The sequence below is a fragment of the Hermetia illucens genome, chromosome 4, assembly GCF_905115235.1.
Source record: "Hermetia illucens chromosome 4, iHerIll2.2.curated.20191125, whole genome shotgun sequence".
Lineage (NCBI taxonomy): Eukaryota > Metazoa > Arthropoda > Insecta > Diptera > Stratiomyidae > Hermetia > Hermetia illucens.
The window spans coordinates 27,907,234-27,928,691 of NC_051852.1; the positions used below are offsets into that span (position 1 = coordinate 27,907,234).

At 40.9% G+C, this 21,458-nt stretch overlaps 1 protein-coding gene across 3 annotated transcripts in view; it reads left to right on the forward strand.

Moving 5' to 3' along the window:
• Window positions 1-21,458, forward strand: part of LOC119656197 (protein sprint) — a 586,096-nt gene that overhangs the window by 221,386 nt on the left and 343,252 nt on the right. For all 3 annotated transcript variants that reach the window (XM_038062582.1, XM_038062584.1, XM_038062583.1), the window contains one exon: window positions 633-671. In XM_038062582.1, coding sequence (XP_037918510.1) covers window positions 633-671 — 39 coding nt within the window. The remainder of the gene's footprint in view (window positions 1-632; window positions 672-21,458) is intronic.

The following is a 21,458-nucleotide window of genomic DNA, read 5'->3' on the forward strand; positions in this document are numbered from 1 at the left end:
CAGAGGAAAACCCGCGGAGGCACTTGAGACAAAAGTTAGCGCAACGGAATTCGATGCTGATTGAGTCCACTTGAGGTCAGCAATTGTGAAATTCATAAATCATTTTTGGCTATTTTTACCCAGTAATTGAAATCATTTACTGACTTTTGAATTCCTGATTGCTCCGACAGTCTCGTGACTCTCACTTTCTCAGATAATTGAAAGCGATGCATTCGGGAGGCCAAGGCTCGATTTTCGCTCTAGCACCATCGAAGAGGAAGACGAAATATCCTAAATGTCAGAAATGTCCTCCAGGTTGTCCACTTTATGTAACCCTTGTCCCCTACCCGAGGACTCCAGTGACTTCTTTGTTTCTATTCCTGTCACTAAATTTATCCTTACTCCAAATGACCACAAAGGATATTAGAACGGGAGCAAAGGTTTTTGTAGCATGTCCCAAAGTAGGCAACTTCATGCAGACTCAAAAGAACGGTGCAAATGAAAAGCCGCTGTGAGGTCAGTTCAGTCAGGTTTTCGTTTCATCATACGAAAAGCGAATTAAATTGTCTTAGTTCAATTATGCAAACTTACATTTTACTTGACTGTCTAAGACTAATAAAAGAAAATACTCATATTATTCTCCTTTCTTTCAGGGATACAACTGCGACTACAATTCAACAGAATCTATTGTGGTAAGTCTATCAATTAAGTATCATTATTTTGAAAGCCGACTGTATCCTTTTCGAGAAAACTTCCGAAGTTTATTCGAGGAAAAACTGACCATCTAGGTCCATGGTTTTTTCAATATCGGTGAAACTAGTTCCCATCTACAAAATATAACCCAACGCCAGCATTGCCTTTATTCACAAAAATGCTAAATTCATGGGAATCAACCCTTCTCCCATCCACTAAATAAATTCAATACCATCAAAATGTTGTCCAATCTCTTATCAAATCACTTTATCCTTTTACGTAGGTGGTTGGTGTTTAAATGTTTTATTCGATTTGAAACCATGTAGCATTTCCTGAACTGAATATTTTTCTCCTTCAAGTCAACATTTGTTTCCTTCATTCTGACGCCTCTTAAAGTATCCTTTCCCAGTCTCTCACATTAGATGCTAGTTTTACGGTATCTTTTTGATAGGGAACGGAATGTGTTATATATTATGACCACCCGTTCTATATTTCAGGACGTGCGTTTTGAAGTGGGGCTACCATTTTAAGTATTGTGTATCTCTGAAACAGTTAAAGGAAAATAGTAAGGTATTTTCAGATACTTCAGTAAATTAGGGTCAGTTTTTATTGAGGAAGATAATTCAAGAGGTTAAAACTAATTGAAGGTAAGTCCAATTTCAAGACTTTTGACTTTTCGGATTGAGCTCGTACCGAGTCTGAAGGTGCCAGCCACCCACACCGGTAACACTTCAACCTACTCCATTCCCGGAAGCTCATCCTTCTACAGGATACCCAAAAATTGTAGAGAGCCATGACATACAAAACAACTTCAATAAAATAAAAGAGTGGACGTTTCCCCCTATTTTCCGTCCAAATGGAAGTAGGGGAGACTTAAATCAACAAGTCACGACTTCGAGCACACATCCTGTATCAACATTAAGGACATGATCCGAATATATGTACACCTTCAAGGTGTCTCACACTATTCACTTCGGTTCTCTTCACGAATATCAAAATATCTTCCAGTGCTGGATCAATACCTTACCCACGCCTTATTCAGATGAAGGCATGAATAAATGATGCTTAAAACTACACCAAAATGCCTGGAAAACAGGATACATGGTACCTTCCGGGTTTTTCAGAAGCGTAAGATGAAGGGACCGAGCAAACTTGCAACTTTTAGAATTTTGTGGTGCTGGTATGTTCGCATAAATATTTTTCCCTTGGGAATTTTATGCGGCGACCAATTAGAAAATTGAGCAGTAAAGTTGCACTCATGTTGTCATTTTGGATTAAATTCCAAGGAAATTGAATTTCTACTCACACGTCCTGGAAAGACATACGGCAAGGATGTAGCTGTTAAGTTTGATGTGCCCGAGTCGCAACTTAAGGTAAATTCGATGTATCTTTGGGGAATTCGTAAACGAGTTGACCAACATATAACCTGTAGGGAAAGGCCAAAAGGGCTAAGTGCTTCTGGAATATTGACTTTCAACACCATGCTTATGAAAATGTCCTTCCTAGCCAGGAGAGGAGACAGCCATTCTCAATTACCGCGTGAGTGTTGACGAAGCTAGGAACGCACACATACTAAGTGATATAGTCGATCTATTAATTATATTTATAAGTTAAACATTGGAGGGATTTCATCGATCGCTGGGCGGACGAAGAACGAGTTGATTAAGGAGGCGGAAAGTTTGTGACAGTTTATTAGTGATTTCCGTCTTTTACATGCCTCAGCAATTTCCCAATCAATGCGGAAATAAGAAAAGTTTGTCAAGAGATTAAGACAAGTAGAGATTAGGGAATACAAGTTGGGGTCGGAAATAGAATGCGTATGGCTTGGCCAAGAGATTATACTCAAGATATTAGTTTTGTTTAATAAACAATTTCTCCCTCTTTTCCAATGAGTGGGGAGAATTGCCTAAGACCCAGTTTCTGGTAGAATGGAATGACCACATATGGAAATCTTTCATCCAAGCCATATTTTTCATCCCTTGCCAAAATATTTATCTATTCAGTCATGGAGAAAAATTAATTTCGAGTTCACAAAAGATTCCAAATGTAGAAGGAAATAATATAATCACCATTGAGTCCATTCCTACCAGAAAAAAACTTGAATAAAGGATACTCTGATTTTTTCTCGGATCCAATTCACAGTGGTACCCTTTCTCAAATGTCTAAGAAAAATAAAAAATTATCTCATTTCAACCTGTCGAATCACCGCAACGAACTGTGAATAGTCCCATTCGTATTCCTAATTCCACTTTCCGGTCACGAAGCAGACAATGTTTATTCGAATCCTTAATTAAAAACTGTTGACTTTTCTGATTTCCTCAACTTCTTCCCATAACTTTATTTCATTTCATTTCCACAACGAACCGAAAATCGTCGAATATTATATCCTTTTTGGCACCTCCGTTCCCCCATGCCGTCACAGCTTCGGGTCTATTAATATTCTCCGATGTTTCAACTGCTCTCCTATTTTGAGTTGAATCCCTTTCACAACCACGAAAGTATTGGCGTCATGAAGCGACTCTAATGGTTATTGCCATTCTAGGAGCGTATTTACGCTATCTCGTTGTTACTATTGTTTGGTACCACGCTGGAGTCGTTCTATATATTGTTGAATTGTTTTGCAGTGAAGGACTTGCTATTATCGCGCTCATTCGCTATACTTTGATTTTTTTTTCGTGTTTCCTGGCGAGCAAATTACTTTCACTGCGACAAAAGTCCTTCCTACGAGGAGCGAATGAAGGAAAGTAAAGTTTTTCACTCTCTCTCTTTATATATCCCGAACTGCTCACTTTATGTGATTCTGTCTTTTCCTGGTCTCCAGTGACTATTTCGAAGTCCTGGTGGAATGTCTCCCTCCGTAAAAAACGATGTCCTTTCTTTTAGTTTGCTGAGTGCTGCAAATCCAAGTATATGTGAATGCTGCAGACTTCAGCCTCGTGCTGAATGTCGTAAAATAATTAAAACTCGAATGACATAGAAAAGTTGCTAAAATGTTTTTAGAGTGGGCGTTTTTAAGAGGGCGGATTTGGTGTAGGACAGATAAGAGCTCCATTTGTTGTACTGCATTGCACAAAAAAAGAATGATGTTGGATTAGCGCGAGTTAAACTGTTATGTAGTTGTAATTAAACTTATCTAACTTTTTGCGTTAAGTACGTTTAGATATTGTTTCGAATTTGAAGGGGACTCACTCTCCAGAAAATTTGACACTCCGGAATAACTACTTCATTCACACACCACTTTATATAGATTGTACTTTCCTTCTGCCCGTTCAGAGTTTATCAAATGATTTTAACATGGGAAAAACCAAAAAGTATCCGAATAGATACCATATGGACAGCCGGGGATTTAATAACCCTTTCCGGCCGGTGTTTATGGGAAGAATTTATTTTGGTTGGAGTATCCACAATCAATGATATTACTCTGATTCTGAGGGATGGAGTTAAGTTCATTCAACAATTGCTTCGCTATCCGCACTTGAAAAGCTGCCTATTCAGTGAAGTCAGAGGTTTGCTCGGAGGGTGTGCTCAGGCCCCAGTCTTGTGAGATTGTCAATTCGGTAATTGTCAAGGATAAAATCTGCTGAGCTTTTCAGCTTTTCTGCATATAAATTTCCAGGCCCAAATGACATAATAACAAGAAAGGATTAGGCCAAATGACATAATAACAAGAAAGGATTAGAGGTAGCCACTTGACCAGAGCTCTCCAGTACTTGGTTGATTATTATTATTATTCTGTTAAGGGAAGGTCGAACCGCGTCCTTAAAGAACTATTGTGCCTCTTTTACTGGTTATAGTGTACCTATTAATCATAGTATCTCAAGCAAGGCTATAACCATCAGGAACTTTGGTATATTCCCTACTTCGAGATCTTTCAACTTTGCATCTGGTATTAAGTGTTCTTCCAGATGCCTCGACCTACTTTGCTCAAGTGCAGGACACTGTCTCAGGACGTGTGTAGACGTTTCGTCTTCCGCCTCACAAAACTTGCAGGCAGTGTCCGTAGATATAGACAGTGACCAGTGAGAATTGCCACTATGATTCGGAGGTTCTTTTTGGTGAGATTTAAGCAATCCTTTTTGTGCGTGGGTTCGTATCCCCCAAAAAACACCCTGGACTGCTCTATTCCTAGTAGGCTCACACGGTATAGTTCCCTCGACCTTTCCTCTTCATTTCTTAATATCATAGCCATGAAACAGTTTCTGATTCCACAGAAGGGTTCCGGCCCGTGTAAAGGTATCGCTGCTCCCTTCTTGGCTAGTTCGTCCGCTGCTTCGTTGCCTTCTAACCCAGCATGACCTGGAACCCAGAGTATTCAAACCTTGTTGGACGAGCCGAGCGTATTCAGTCTCTCAAGGCATTTATTTCCATACTAGTTTCGAGTTCACCTGGATGGACCTAAGTGCCTTGATCGCTGCTTGGCTATCGGTGATATTAGCAATGTTCTGCCCTCTGTACCCCCTGTAGTTCCTTTAGATTTTAAAGGAGGCACATCTGTCTGTGGCGTATATTTCCACCTGGAATATGCTAGTGTACCTACCCATTGGCTCCAAATATATTTTCCTTGGACCAATGGCACCGGCACCCGCTCCCTCTGCTGTGAGGGATCCGTCAGTGTACCAAGTAATTGGTTGATAGTGATGGATAAAATCCAACACATATTGGGCAGGAGTGAAATGAAGGTGTTGGCGTATGCCATCAAACCATATTAGCGTCAGAGACGTTCCTCTCCGTTATGAGTGAATTCATGGAGGAAAGGAGACAAATGCCACTAAAATGGAACTAATGCTATTTACCACCAAGACAACATTACCCGAATTCCATCCCCCGCAGCTATAAAGCAAGGTTTGACTCTTTCTTCCAACGTAAAGTATTTGAGTCTCATCCAACATCCTAAGCTGAAATGGAGATTGTACGTCGCACTGAGGGTAAAGAAGGTATGTAAAGCCCTCTACGATTGCAAGAGGACCTTTGTATGGAAATTAAGTCTTCGGCATATGGATGTTTCTCTGGATGTACTAAGGTACGGTTCTTTTGTATGGTGAAGTTGAACAGGAAGTAGGATAGAACCAAGCTTAATCAAATGTGAGCAGATGCTCCTGGGGCTCTGGGTATCGTGGAGTCGGTGGGAGTATTTTCTCGAATGCACTCATTCACCAGTGTTTCAGACGGAAGTATTGGCGAAGGGGAATATTTGCCCTGACTATAAGAAAATCTGGTTCAAAAGCTCTCGATCGCGAACACGTGAAATGCATACAAAATGGCGGCGATTTACATGAGGCACTGACCTATAGGGAGTCATGTCGGCAGACTCGGCATAACATTTAATTCGCACTGCCGAAGCTGTGGAGAGGAATGAAAAACCCTCATTAATTTGCTTTGCGATTTCCCCAGTTCTAGAAAGAGTCAGGTTGCGGACGCTAAGTAAATAACTGTTTTGTAATCTCAAAAAGACTGCAAGGTTGGGGAGATGCTGTCCTTTGTGAATGTTGTAAGTTACCTCCAAAGATTTGAGCCATTTGGACTCTGCTCTCCTGTTCTTCCCCCGCCAGTCTTGGTCTTAATAGTTTGTGGCATTGAAACTGCGTACCACAGTACTAAATGGACTCCTTGGAGCGGTCGCTGATATCTTCCTGCCAGCGAAGTGAATTCTCTTAAATTTTGCAGAATATTCTCTAGCAAAAACCGAACTAGTGGGCCCAACATTCTTCTTTTGAGAAAAGAGGCAAATCTGACATCCATGAAATAATGACAGATTCGAAGGCTAACCTCCACAACCACCAGTACCAACGACCACATCGTACCGACATCTGCCCACCTTTCAAATATCTTAAAGCTCCTCCCCGAGGTAATAAACAGAGGTTCACGAATCTCATCAACGCACATGAAACTTACACAGGACATAGCATTTCCGTCATAATATCCTCTTCAGTAAGAATCGCTGCTAGTCAGATTTCATGCTTGCCTTGATGATCTGCAACACGCACTTGGGACGTCTGGAAGAGTGACGTTCCAGTCAGAGCCAGTTGCCTAGAGAGACTGGATGAAGATCTTTCCCCGGGCTGGATTATACAATACGCAGCCGACTTCATCGAGAAGAATACCAGTACCACGCTGGATATCCATTTGCACAATTGCAAACACTCTGCAGAAAGCAAATCACATGACGAGTCTGCTTTTCAATGTTGCCACTTAGGAATAGGTCGGTGACGTGAAAAAAGAAAAAAAATATTTAACCTGTGCGGCTGCTGTCCGGTATGCATTCTATGTTTTCCATAACGAACTCCCTTAAGGTTCAGATCAATTTATATGGACTCAAAACCATGCGATAAATAGTGTTCGCCCATAGGTAGTAGCTAAAGGAATACTTTCGCGTTGACAATTACTGTGGTATCTAAATTTGCCGGCACATCCTTCAGACATGCGCGTACAACACCTCTCAACAAAGTACAATGTGAAGCAGGAGAGATTGGGCTATAAATCGCCATTAGAGGTTGGAACTGAGCCATTTGCGCAACTTGGAACTTCGACAGTATAAGGTGGTGAGAAATGTAATAAACAATAGCATACTCCTGTAATGAAACAAGGTGCAGAAGAGCCCTCAAATCACGAATTCTCGCATGAACACTGCGTATTTCTTCTGAGAATCACATTTGGAGGCACCAGTTCCTGGAAAACATCTGCTTCTACCTATTGTCGCAAAGGTCTAGAACCTTCATCTGAAATACTGTTGCCACCCTGAATGCAAAAATACCTGCGAGCGAAGCTGTGAATAAAGAACTGCGCTGTCTCCAGAAGGTCAATTTCAAGGAATTCCTATTATGTGACAAAAGCTGAGCGAACTGAATGATGACCCTCTTCGCCGTTAAAGTTTACAACAAGTGACCTTGAAAGAGCCTATAGGGCTTGCATTGAAGATGCAATAACAAAAGATAACCCAACCTGATCGCGATGTCTTCCCAGACTTTCACTTCAAGGGCAATGTCGGTGCCTGCAGGTGCAATGATTAAAGAATCAGCCGAAATCCTTGCTAATAAAGCCATTAAAATACGTCATCCCGCACTGCCAAGAACACCTAAAGTTGAGGAAACGCGTGCAACTCCAAGGCGAAAGCCAAAGGGCTCATGCCAGGTTGTCTTCATCAAATGTATCAAAAAATACACCTGCAACAGGTAAGAATTCAAATATTTCTGTTAAACTGAAGGTGTCCTCAGTAGACAAATGCTAGAAGAATTGGTCCACTACAAAGCATTGTGTAATTCCTGGACAATTTTGTTCACTACCAACAAGGATTTCGAGGATTTTCACAGACCCCAACTTCATATTGAACAATCGCCTGATGTGTTTTGCCTGGAGCTGTTTGACTTCTCGTTATGTCTTTTCCTCCTCCTGATGGCCATTAGTGTTTTCCTTCGACAGACGAGAAACAACAAAAACACACAACCAACGGTGCGGGACCATTTTCACGAATCTCATTTTTCACATGAAGTACCAACATTTTGAGGACAGTAGTAGACAAGGAATTTTACATCAGCTGTAAAAAGGTGGATACGACAGAGTTCTGGATGCAATATATGATGAAGCAACTGAAGAGCAACTACTTGCTGAAGACAGTGAGCACTGCAGGGAAACTGACTTTTCCAAAATCACCTAAGTAAATTTAGCTGGTAGAAGTAAACCTTGCTAGGGACTCACATTTAGTGATTCATTTGGCCTTCCATCGGACGTATTTCCCAAGCCGTACTGGACAGTTCCAATTTTTCTGACGACTTCAGCCTTAGCGAACCTCCGATTCAATTTGACATTAGTCTTCTGATATCTTTGTTTTAACCTCTTGAATTCCAAATTTATCTTCTACGTATCTCGTGCTGATACGGAATTCGTTCCTTATCGAAATATGTCTCGCAGACTACAAAGCACAGTTGACAAATGATAGCCTGTTTTCCAAAAGCTTGTGGTGGGGGATGATGCATGCGCGTATAGCAATCAAGTTAAAAGGATTTACCCGTCCTGATGCAATGGCTTACAGTGAATAGACGGCATTTAAATATGCGTTCTAAATCGTACTGGATCAAAGATCGTTAAAGACGATTGACTTTCCCTGCATCCCATTTTTGAGACGTCGAAATGCCGGACAGCTGAACAGTTTGGTTCAAAACGTCCAATAGGTTATCCTTTGCAATAAGCTAGATGTTTTTGACCAGCAAGACCGCTTTAAGCTACACTACACACGCAAACAACCCAAGGATTTACCAACCCCTCCTTGCCAACATAATGGGTGATCGTGGACACAGACGCTCCCTTCCCACGACAGATCTTCCAAAATTCAAAGTTTTCAGGCTTGTTCTACATGGAACCCCTTACATACCTACAGAGCGATGTAGTCAATTAGGTAATAATAGGCCTCAAACTTAAAATGTAGCCAAGTGGAATCTACGGCGCTTTCAACTTTCTCCAAAGCATCTACTTCTACTAGGAGATACATTGTAGACGCAGATTATCGCTTAAGATGCTGCAAGCCTTTTACGATGCACGATTTTGAAGTTCCATTGCTCATCTGACGAATCTCCCGGGCTAAATGGTCATATTTACCAGTCGTTGAAGCGAAGCATGCTCTGTCGTACTTTGGAAGTTGAACCTTCAACGTACAGTTGGAATACTGCCTCCACTGTTGTCAGTCACGGTGTAGTTTCGCTGAACTTGAGTACGTTTTCTTGAGGAACACACTTTGGAAACCTTATCCTTCTTCTTTGTTGTCTGCATTATAGTACCATATTAACAAGCCACAATAATAGAAAAAGGGTTTGGTGTAGTCTACGCAGTACTGATGCTGAAAAGAGATTCGTTTTTAGGTAATTGAAGAACATAGTTTCCCTAGATGAGCAAGAGTAACGCGAAGCGTATTCGAATGCAAACCGCTACTACCCCTTAACAGTCGCGCAGTTTTTTAACCGTTTTCGGTCTCGGGAATTTGGATATTGCAATACCTAATAGAAGTCGGGATTAGTTGTCCCGTGGCCAATAGTATAACCCTGCAACTCTCTACATGGCAAATTTGGTTTTTCTTATTTGTGTCATCAGGACAGCGGTCTGCAATTAGCAATCATCTGTGCATCAGTCAAAAATTTGACGCCAAATTTATTCAAAAATAACTTTCTTAATCAGTCTCAATCAGTGGTTTGAAGTGCAGGGCCCGAATGGCATGGTGACGAATTAGTGAAACAGCCTCCTGAGACTGTCAAGGCAGTCTTATCTTGATATTTCTACTGGAGTTGTCGGAACGCAACTATCAGGTCTAGACGCGGGAAGCGGCTAAAAATCTTTTCGACTTCAAGTAGAAAATAAACGTCAAACACAATGATGCTATTTACTTCGTGCATTGAGGCGCAACCTAAGCATGGATGGACTGAAAATGTCTGCTGAATGGGTTATAAGTAGCATTAGTAGTACACCTAGCAATTTCGGAATTTCGAATTTGAGACTGATAGCATCTAGCCTCACTAGTATGTAGTCAACTAATGTTGATTAGCTTCAATAACATTTTCGAGTGGATAGAAAAGAACCAAACAGGTCACGGCCAAATTTGAATTTGCGCATACAACTAGCGCTAATGTATAAAATCTGTGTTGATGATGGGATAAGGAAGAAAGTTGTTGATTCTAGGCCTATTTTAAACAATTAGTAACCAGTCCTGAAGCCCATATGTGCCCATTTAAGCCACGCTAACTCCGAAATGAAGCAATTTATAGTGACTCCGGCTTTAATCAACCTTGAAACCTTATCAACGAAGAGTATATGCATTATTGATAGGATTATCAAAAAAGTCGGAACGATTCAGAATCTAATCCAACGTGTTCATGCGTCCTGTTGCGAAAATCAGAGGTTCATAATTTTTATCCGATTACTCAACAGTTCCGATACTGTCAGAGGGACTTAATGACATTAAAAGAAGGTTATCCGCTTCACAGAGCAATCTTTCCGTGCTCCCGGTATCTAGTGGTTTTCAAGTGGAATAATCCAGTTCTGCCTAGTCGGAGACTTCAACCTTTAGTTTTATTAGGTGGACCGAAGAGTCATTCTTGTTGATTTTGACGACGAACTCTCTCATCATATGGGCATGCCCTAGGCCAAGAGCACACATCAAATGTGGCCAGAAGCTTCTCCTTAAAGTCCCTTAAAATTCCGGCTCCCATTGACCGCCTTTTCAGTCTCTCATTGGTCCACTAATATTCACTAAGCAACTTCCTCCGTCAGCGCATTCGATTTGGGATCCGTTGCTATAAGTGATTGCTCACGTAAAATCTTTACAAGCTCATTCCAGTCGGTAGCTAAAACTTCCTGATAGTATCCTCAAATTCCCAACATCCCAAACCACCTGTATATATATTCAATTAGAAATGAAAAATCCTTGTAAAGAATGGGTGGAATCACCGCTTTTACCCTGTTAAAAATCAAAAATTTGGACAAATGTAGATTTCAAACCTGATGAATTCGGAAAAAGAAGGGCCCACCCGGCAGCGCAATAGCCTCCAGTTTCCTTGTAAAGTCTGTTACTTTTGTTTGAAGAGTTAACTTTATCCTTTGTAGTGATATCTGGGCCACCCCACATAAACCTTGAATGCGTATGTCGTGTTTCACAAGAGGCAGCCCCAGTTTGGCTTTGTGGTCTCGGTTAGACCTGGGTAGACGCTGTCCAATATGGCTTGCTACTTCTTCACCGTGTTGAGGGTAGTACCTAGAAGGACTAACGAACCAGCTATTGGAAGTGCTTCCGTGAATAATGCTAGAATCGTGAAGTTATTGTGGCTTAGCCCAGGTGGTGCGTGCTCCTGGTATTAACTTCAGGAATTCATCGCACGAGTAGATTCGGCGTGGCTTAAAGCAATTCTTTCAGGTGAGAACTTTCTGATATTTGCCAGATACCAATGTAGCTATGGAGTAGGATGTCGATTTATTGTGAAACTTTGCTCGTTTGTCCAGTCTCTAATGCTTGGACCTGCCGTTTCAGAAATTCCTAGAATTTGCCCAACTTTTGCAGTTTGGTTAGTATTTGCTCGTAGAGAGTAGGTGAGGTTCTATCGAGTTTTTTGAGCAGCAAATGAAGCATGCTTGCGTCCCATCCTTCCAGATTACGTTGGAAATTGGTTATCCTAAACAAAGATCCCTTGGAAATTTGATGCAGTTCCTTAATGTAACTAGATGAGGCTTTTGTAGTCTTTGGTTATTGTACCAGCTTGTCCAATAATGATGCTACCCTGAATCGTTAATTGTCGAAACGATTGCTCAGGATCTCCTATGCTACCTCGCAGTTTCTGTCGGCGAGGGCAGATGTCGAATTAGTCGATCTACTTCGCCGTTTGCATTCGCTTTTGTTCATTTTTTGGCTTGGCGGAATAACTTACGGAGGGAATGTCACTGTGCCGTCGAATATTAGAATTTTCAAATGAGGTAGTTGCACAGTAGGCTTTGCTCTTGCGATGGGGGGTTCAGTCGTTTTAATCCTGATAAGGATATAGGCACGCCTTGGACTCTGTCGTCGATTCGACAAGACTCGCTGTCGCGGTATTCCTATTTTGCTGGATCCGTTGTCCCTTGCCAGATAAGCTGATGATCTTGACGTAGCTGTTTTCAATGTGTGAACAGCTTCGTGTCCTTTATTCCGTAGTAGGCCTTCGACTGCGCTTCCACGATTCTGTCAATGCCATCGATGATATCCTCAGCTGCCTATCCAGCACTGCCGTTGCTTAACCAACGCTGCCATACCATATTGTATTGTTCCTAAGTAGACGCTAGCTGATGCGGGAACGTCTGCGTCGCTTTGGAACTTTGACGGTGTATGTGTCACGTTCCCTCTGAACCGTGAAGTCGTTGACCCCATTTGACGTAGTCGCGTCTTATAGCGTGGAAAAAATGAATGATTGGGACAAAGGGTTTTTTAAGTGTTCGATCTCATTATTCGTTATAGAAAATTATGTCCGAAACTTCACCAATTACGCTAGGCGTGCTGCAAAATGTTCCCCGGCATTATTCTCCGCGGAGTCCTTCCGATCACGTCCTAAAGTATTACATTTAGCTCATATACGTAGTTCACGTATTCGATAACAGCTACACTGGTGGATGGTGGTCTGTGATCTACGTATCTTCAGATTCAAACCTAGAGTGACGTGGGGGTTACCAAAATCTTATTTGTAACAGTAAGCTCCCGAGAATCTGCTTGAAGGTCATTCCTGCCAACAGTTGAAATCCCTGCACGCCAATTTTTGAGCAACCTAAAAATATTCCTATCCCCCACCAATGAGCTCCGAGCAGTTGAATTCCAACGAGCGTGGGAAACGGCGATGAAAAACTATTGTGGCATCTAAGATCATGACGAATGAACTCTTGAGGTACCACGCAACCACAAGAGGTCTGTCTATGGGTAATACATCAACGGCGACACCGAAGTTCGAATACTGGATAAAAGCGAAATCAAAACTGGTAGGCTTTGGCATTGGTGTGAGCCGTATCAGATGAAAGCAGAAAGGAAGCTTAATTCATGAATTGATTAATTTCTTCGATAAAATGGAGTAGGTATTGGTCAGCAAGCTAATCTGAAATCTAAAAACCAGGCCTGGTATAATCCGCCATGGAGACCATGAGCGAGGCTTATGCAGGACACACCTCTAGTCCTAAATTGTCCGGGGAAGCACGGCTTAACGTTCCTTCGATTCTCGTTAGTTAGCTAAATGTTTATTTGTAACCTTTTCTATAATTCCAGAAAATATCCCTTAATTCTAAAACAATTTACTTGCTATTGTTATAAAATATTTTCTCATAGTCCCGTACAATTCTAGGAAGACAATTTCCAAGCCAAGCGATATTTTCAAATAATTCCACAAGCAGCAATCTTCTATTCATGCAAAACAGCCTAACAGCCTAAACAGCCCGATAAGAAAGCTAAGTAAATTATAGGAAAAATTCCACACAAATCTTTCTCAATATTTTGAAAATTTCACGCAGGACTATAAATTAACATCAACAGATATCTACTTTATAAATTCTCAAAAAGTATCGAATAACTTCGAAAACTCCAGACAAAATAAAATTGAATAAAATGTGAAGCGTAAAGAAGTGAAAATGATTCCTCCATTACAATGTTTAACCCGTAGGGACACAATGTCTCTCAAGTTTCAGTTGGTATCGGTTTTCGAACTCCATAGAAAAGTTTCGCCTGAGCAGCCAGGAGCATAGATAAAATTCTCTTGCTATCGCATTTGTATCTTAAAGGCACAATGGCGGTGCTTTCTAAAAAGTGGGAAAATCTTACACTTATTTCCTGTACTTCAATCTTTCACTCCTTGCACGAAACTTCCTCATTACCTTCACCCTCCACCCTTCTCCCTATCCACACATTTAACGAACGAAGAACGATCTATTAGTACAAATATTCCAAGTTTCCCTAGAAGAATTTATAGATAAATATCTCTTCTTCCTGCTAAGAGCGAATATAATATAAATTTCTGATACCTAATTTATTTATTATGATCCTTCCGTGTCGGGTGCTTTATGGTCCACGCCAACGGAAAAGGAGAGAGGGTGATGGAGCATGGGAGCAACAAGATGAATCGCTAGGCAGGGGGATGCACGCTATAGAAAAAGGATAATATTGGGTGGAATTTATCTCGAAAGTTTCGGTACTGAAATGTAATTCCAATATAAGATGATTATTTGTTACGAGTCCTGTGGGAGATGGGAATGGTGACGTTTAAATTAATTTATTTAGGTAAATTTTTGTCCTTCTTTTTTCGGGAGAACCCCATGCTTGTGTTGGATAATGTACGTCTTTTTTTTTGTCAAAAGTTTCCTTGCCTCTTATTTTTTGATTAGAAGAGCCGGCACGGTGCAGGAGGCATATTAATTGTGGAAGGACATATTGAGATTACGTAGAGACGTTCGGGGATTATATTCGTCTACTGGGGGTATTCCACTTGGAATAATTTCGAATTAACTTGAATAAAATAGAAGTATAGGGATTTCAAGTTGATTGAATTCGTTCAAGGTATCCAATTTAGGTATAGACGAAGCCTCTCTTTTGTTTTGAAGCCCTTAGGAGCAATGAAAACTGACGGGGAATATAGCCTAAATAACTTATCCTAATATTGAATATATAAATTATAAGAATAGATATTACTTATCTTTTAAATTTTTGCGTGTGTTTTAAATGCCAAACATTTGGCGAGCATGTATTAAGCATTTTTAGAAATGGAGTCATTAGTGTTGCATATTAATTTTGTGGAAAATTTGGAAAACTTCGACTCATAAATTGGTTCACATGAGTTAACAATGACCCTTTGATTTCAACTGATAAATTTCACAGCCTTGCTTGAGTAAGCGTGTGATAATAATTGTAGGGTTAAAATTGGTAGCCAATTGTCCCTTCTTATTGGCATGAATAAAAGCAGGCAAAGAACAATTGTTTTATTTTTCTACATACTACATATACCCGAATTGGGAGTTTTTGAATTTCGTCCTTTTCAAATTTCGTTGGATATTCTTTGCGCACGGGCACCTCCACTGCCACGTCGTCGTTGCATGGTTTTCCTCCAAACGCTCCTTTAGTGGCCCAAAGGGATGGAAATTGCAAGAAGACAAGTGCAGACTGTAGGGAGGATGTTCTAAGATTTCCTATTTTTGTTTCACGCTTCTGGCGGATTTTCGCTTCCTTTTTCATTGGAATACCCATTTAAGAGCGTTCATTATTTCGCAGTAATACACACAGGTGGCCATACTATCCGAAAAACGCGTCTCCCTCTTGTTGGAATCGTCCGAACAGCCCCTGAGAAACTGCCAGTCGATGCCGCCTATGGTCTTCTCATAGGAGATGTGGCACTCATCTAGCGGAGTTATTTCAAAATTCCAATCTGTTACGGTTTTCGGACACTTCCGTAGCTAATGTTCATTTCCTTACCGGTTACGATTAGGGATACTCGTCTTCTTCGCACTGTGAGCCTGCGGACCGCCTTGTGGGGCAGTTTCTCGACTTTCTCACGCCTTTGAAAGAATTCTTTATGGCACGCAAATTCTCGGTCCTGGAGAGGGTATTTTGTCTGAACTGTGCCCGCAACCGCTTTAAAATATCGGTCGGATTCAATTCAATAATTCTTTGCTCCACGGACACGTGCACTTCTTTCTCGCTCAGTGTTTCTTCCGATATTAAGGGGTTTATGAGAATGAAGGTCGTCCCCCTTTTCAATAAAGATACCGGCTGGCTACAAATCCTTTCCAGGTATAGACCCCTTCGTAACCTTAAAGAAAATCAATCCCGTTTATATTTGATACACGCTCGTAACAATCTGCAGTGGTTATAATAAACGCACATAATTTCTCAAGAGTAATCTTCTACTTAACAAAGAAGCGCCCTGAAACGCTATAACGCGTCTCCACAAGGAGAATGTTTTTCTAAAGCTGATCTCGAGCAACTCGTGCAAACGTGGAATGTTCGGGTAACTCAGTATATCTGCTGTCAGGTCAGAAAAATGGCTCTCACACTGTTGAACGACAGCCGTCGATATTGAACTTGCAGGGTAGTAGCTCTTCAACGCTACGAAAATTTGCGGACGCAACACGCAAGCCGACGTAAACGACCATCAGATAGTCATCCCTTTCGAGACTGATGTCGGCGCCTCTGTTGTTACGTACATCCAGGACACAACTCCTAAATTTATGCGTGATCGATATGGTCGATCTGATTACCCGTACGACGTGGATCAGATGAAACCCAACTGACCTTATGGCAGGTATTGTATTCGAACAATGTGCCACCAATTAAAGGCGATAAAAGATACGGAAATCGACAAACCTCTCACCATTATCATTATGGTCGCCAAGCCCGTGCTTCCTAACCCGCATGTCCAAGAAAGGTGTTGTCAGAGCCCATCTTGGCATTCACGATCACAATATTACCCCTGAACTCGTATTATCGAGGAATGTACTTACATTCCAGAAATCAATCATGATCAACAGCCAAAGGTCGCAACCATAAAATCAGTCTTTGTCTAACATTTCGGTAGCAATAAAGTTTCAAAAATTTGCAGTCTGCTGGCCTACAAAGTTTTAGTCGCCTTTTACGAGAATCGAGGACGAATACGAGTGTATTCATTCTTAAATCCCAACTTACTACGGTCAAGTCTGAAATGAGAACATCATTGAGAAAATTCATAAGTCAAAACAAAAATGGCTCTATACGCTGGATAGGGATTTGCAAGCCTCGCTAGTGCATCCTGATCAGGCATCCTGATAACAAAATTAAATGGCGAAACCGATCACGATGAGCTGACCTCGCTTGTGAACGGAACAAAAGCTAAAGAAAAAGGAAAAGATAGTCATACCACCTGCGCTTCCGAAACCTCTTTATCTATGATCGACTTAAACATTCAAGTCAGTAAAGAATGATCCAAAAAATCTGAAACAACGGCACTAGTCGGTGATTTGACCTGAATCCTCATCCAGAAAATGCTTAACAGGATACCTCCGCAGACTTTACAGCTTTTATGGTGGGTTGGCGGTCAATAGAAAAGAAGTCAGATAGTACCTCATCCGCTGACAGCCGTCTTCTATCGCCAACATCTTCGTCTGGACGACACTAGGAATACGTATTAGAGCAAACTACCACTCCAACTTTACGGCCTAATTTTGATCTGTCAGCAAAATGCCATGTCATACTTTGCAATACATCACTCTCTCCCTAAAACTGGATCCTGCGGCGAAATTCTTTCTAAAGCTTCGCCTACAAAGAGCATAGTACAATGAAGATGCCAAAAAAAGTCTTTTTAATACTAAGTTAAGCATATTACTATGGCCCTAAGGTGTAGCTGACCACAAAACAATGTATCTGATATAACGGTCGATTCGTTAGAAGCACAGAAGTCCGTTGAGGTTACCTATTCGGGGAGACCGCATATCCCCAGTAATGCCGATGCACGCGGTTTTCCGATCCTGCTAAGTGTAAGTTTATTGTAGGCCCTGCTCAGCGGAGGCCACTAAACAAGCAGACCGCAAATGAGGATCGGATGAACTACCCCTGTATAATCCGTAGAACAGTTTTCGGAAAAGCCCCTATTATTTCGAAAATGATTTTCGAAAGCGTTGAAAGCGTTACCGACTTTCTTAATGCATAGATTTATGTTTAGTCTCTAATTTAACTTCAAATCTAAATGCAAAAAGCTAAATCTGATTTCTGACCATATAGGCATATTGACGGGGATAGGTTAGATACTTTGATGAACTGCTTGATAGTTAGAATTTCAGCGACTTGGAAGTCCTATCAATTGAAAGTGATGGACAAATTGTGCTACCACCAAACGAGGAAGAAACAGTTCGTTCAATTCATTGGATTAAGAATCAAAAGTCGCCAGGAACCGATATAAGTACTGCCGAACTGGTTAAATATAAGCCGACCAATTACACCAAATGATTCATCAACTTATGCTCAAAGTTTGATATAACGAATCAATGCCTGATAACTGACAAAGAGGTATATCATATTGATGGAGCTCGACGGAAAACTGGGGTGTCTGGAGTTCGTTACAAAGGCAGGCCAGGAACAGATAGCGGGTGTTATGCCATTGACAATAATGATATATCTGGAACTCGGATATCTTCCTTTAGTTTCGGATAGCATCCGATTATTCTTAATATTTACATCAAATTCGCAACCAACAGTGGTTTTTATCAGCATCTCGTTGATAATGATGGAACACATATTCACTATGCACCTTTCTTGGGATTTCATCTGAGACCTGGAGAAAAAGCCCGTGTAAAGCATTCCTCTACGCGTCCCTCTGCGAACTTCGCGACTTGGCAACCTCCCACATCGGATTAAATAGGCCTGGTTCTTAGTATAACTAATGCGCAAGACATCAATCTTTTTTACACTAACATTTTTGAATAATGCTTTCTATCCAGAAAGGCAGCTAAGTTGTATCGCTTGTCATATAAAGCACTTTCCATAAAAAGATGATAATTGGGAAAATGTCTACCACAGGCTCCCAGATTTTTAACACAAAGGAAGTAAAACTAATTGGGCTAAAAATTTTCGCGGACTGATGGGCACATTCGCTCATCATTGGGCTCGTTGCGATCGGATTCGCCATTTTCTTTTATCAAATGCCTGATCTGGATTCAATCGCGAAGCTTTTAAATCCCCATCCAGCGTATTAAGCCACCGTTGTTTCGGCTGGCCTTTTACCATTGGCTTCGATGTTCAGACCAATCTTGACAAGTGAATTCTCGTTAGCGCGAATTACGTGACCATACCATCGAAGATGCCTTTCTCACAGCACAGCGAGCAAACCTACGCATCCCCATAGCGCTTCACGACGTTTTATCTAATTCGGTGAAATACAGGTAAACCAGAGAATCATACTGCAAGTAATTAAGTTAAAAGCAGCAGGCATATTTTAACTTGAGGCTGTACTTCGACTTTTGTCCTCGCTCAAATACTTTGTTTGGTTTTTAGCGAAAAGATGTGCCAGAACTACAACTAACATTAACGCCAAGGCTGTCAATGAAGTATTTCGCAGGAGTAAGAAAAGTTATTACGATTATGTCGGAAGATTTGGAGCAGTCAGAGCCCGGTCGGGGGAGAGAAGAGAAAAGAGGGGAGTAGAGGAATAAGCCACTCAATATTTGCAATCTACATCCAGTTTACCTTGAAGCCAGCAACAACATAACAACGATATCAAAAGCAGAAAAGTAAACAAATTTTTAAGGAAAATTGAGGATTATTGATCTTAGAGCGCAAATTTAACGAAAAATTAACTTTAATAGTTGTGTATAGAGCAAGGAAGTAAAGGAGCTAAGAATTTTAAATCGAGGGAATTAGAAAACTTGAAGAATTTAAGCAAATTCTTAACAAAGAATAAACTAAAATGAAGAGGATCCAGCAGAATTATTTACCGTCTCTTGCACCTTTACCTGCTCCTCCACAACTTAGTTCAGAGAGAGCGGCTTGCAAATTAATATAGTCCTTGAATACAAACTGGTCTCAACTTCTAGTTATCCTATTCTTAAATTCATTTAACTTTCCCTAGCAAACTTTCAAACTATGCCATTCCGTCTGTTTTACATATTCTATTTTTGGTAAGAAACAAAAAAGGATTCACTCTAAAAAGAAATGAGGAAACCACCCAAACTTTATGCCACAACACTTCATTTCCATACAAACTGCTAAAATATGAAAAACAAAAACAGCACCAAGAAATCTTCAAAGTATATCCCCATAAAGGACGAAGGTCACCAACAACCCTCTCCTGCACTTGCAATGATTTCTTTTGTATTTCTTGACGGCAGTCTAGTTATGGTTCCTAATAGATAGGGAAGTTGATGGGTTTGACTTCGACTTATCCTTTCTTGTTGTCCCTATAATCTTGCAGAAATCAGACGAGAGGGCGTTAAGTTATGAATAGGCAACATATTGTTCTAAGTAGCTTTTACGGTTATGTTGATGTTTACCGTCTGAATTGAGACTTTTTTTTCGAAAGGACGAGTATCCGCCGCTTATTTGTTTGGTGGTTTGACGAGGATACGGCCGATGGTGGATATGCGAATTGTCAGGGTTAACGTTTTGGCAAGGCCAACGCGTTCTAGGAGAAAAACAAAGGGCAAAAAACCAAACTCCACACCTAAAAAATTGTGGAACCTTTAAGCTACATTTAGGACGCAAGGATACAGAACACAGAACAGGAACTACCATTCTTATACTTCAATCCTTGTGCTTGTTAGGAGCATACATTTGACTGTAATTTTTTCCCCAGTGAACATACTGAACCTGATAAAAGGCTCGTATTTCCTATGTCCTTTTTGTAGAAAGGTAACTCCTTTGAGTCATTTTCAGCTCCCGGCCATCCTATACATTTCGAGCACTTAACGAAGATTGACGTTTATGATCAAGATTCCATCTTATTACCGTTAAGCACACACAAAGTCTGGACGGCCGAAAACCCCATATAAAAGGGATTCCCCGAATCTAATTACTGCCATCCACGGAAACTTCATTCCCGTAAACGATTACGTGGGAAATCTAAAAGTTGGATCAAACAAATCACTTTCCTTTATAGCTAGACAGCAAATAACGAGGGATGGGGACGAGGTAGCACTTCTAATCGGTAAATATTTAAAAAGGATCAGTTCCGGAACGAGGAAGTTTAATTGGTTATTGGAAATGCTTTGCTCAATTATATAATTAGGACAATAAGAAGTTCCGTCCAACTTGCTGGAGTGGAGCAGCATCCAATTATCTCCAAATGACAATAATTCGATATGATGACTTGGAAAATGTTACGCCATGAAATCCTGGGACCAAGGATCCAGCAGTTAATTTACTTTTCAAGGAAGCAATAGTAAAAGCCTTCAGTCTCCGGTCATAGTAGGACAACAATGACAAGGTTATTTGAGTTTTACGACTCAAATTCTGACGAAAAGTCACGAAGGAAGAAATAGCTGCCCACCATGAACGCTACAGGAAAAAAAATCTATGATGGCCCATAACACTTAGCGAAATAGTCATTTTGTGTTTCCTGACTATTTTCCCCTGTCTGGACGGAGGTTGTAAAAGCATCCTGCCCTCGGTCTGCTTTAGTATCAGAGAAAAGGATTTAACCGCTTGAGCCTTTTTTGGTTCTGTCTTCCAGTTCCACTCATTCATTCAGTTTTTATAGCTACTTGAAGGGATTCACGCCAGCAATCATAAGAAAATGAAAAGATTTTCTGGAGAAATGATGTGGAAAGATGTTATGTGATGGTGTCGACAT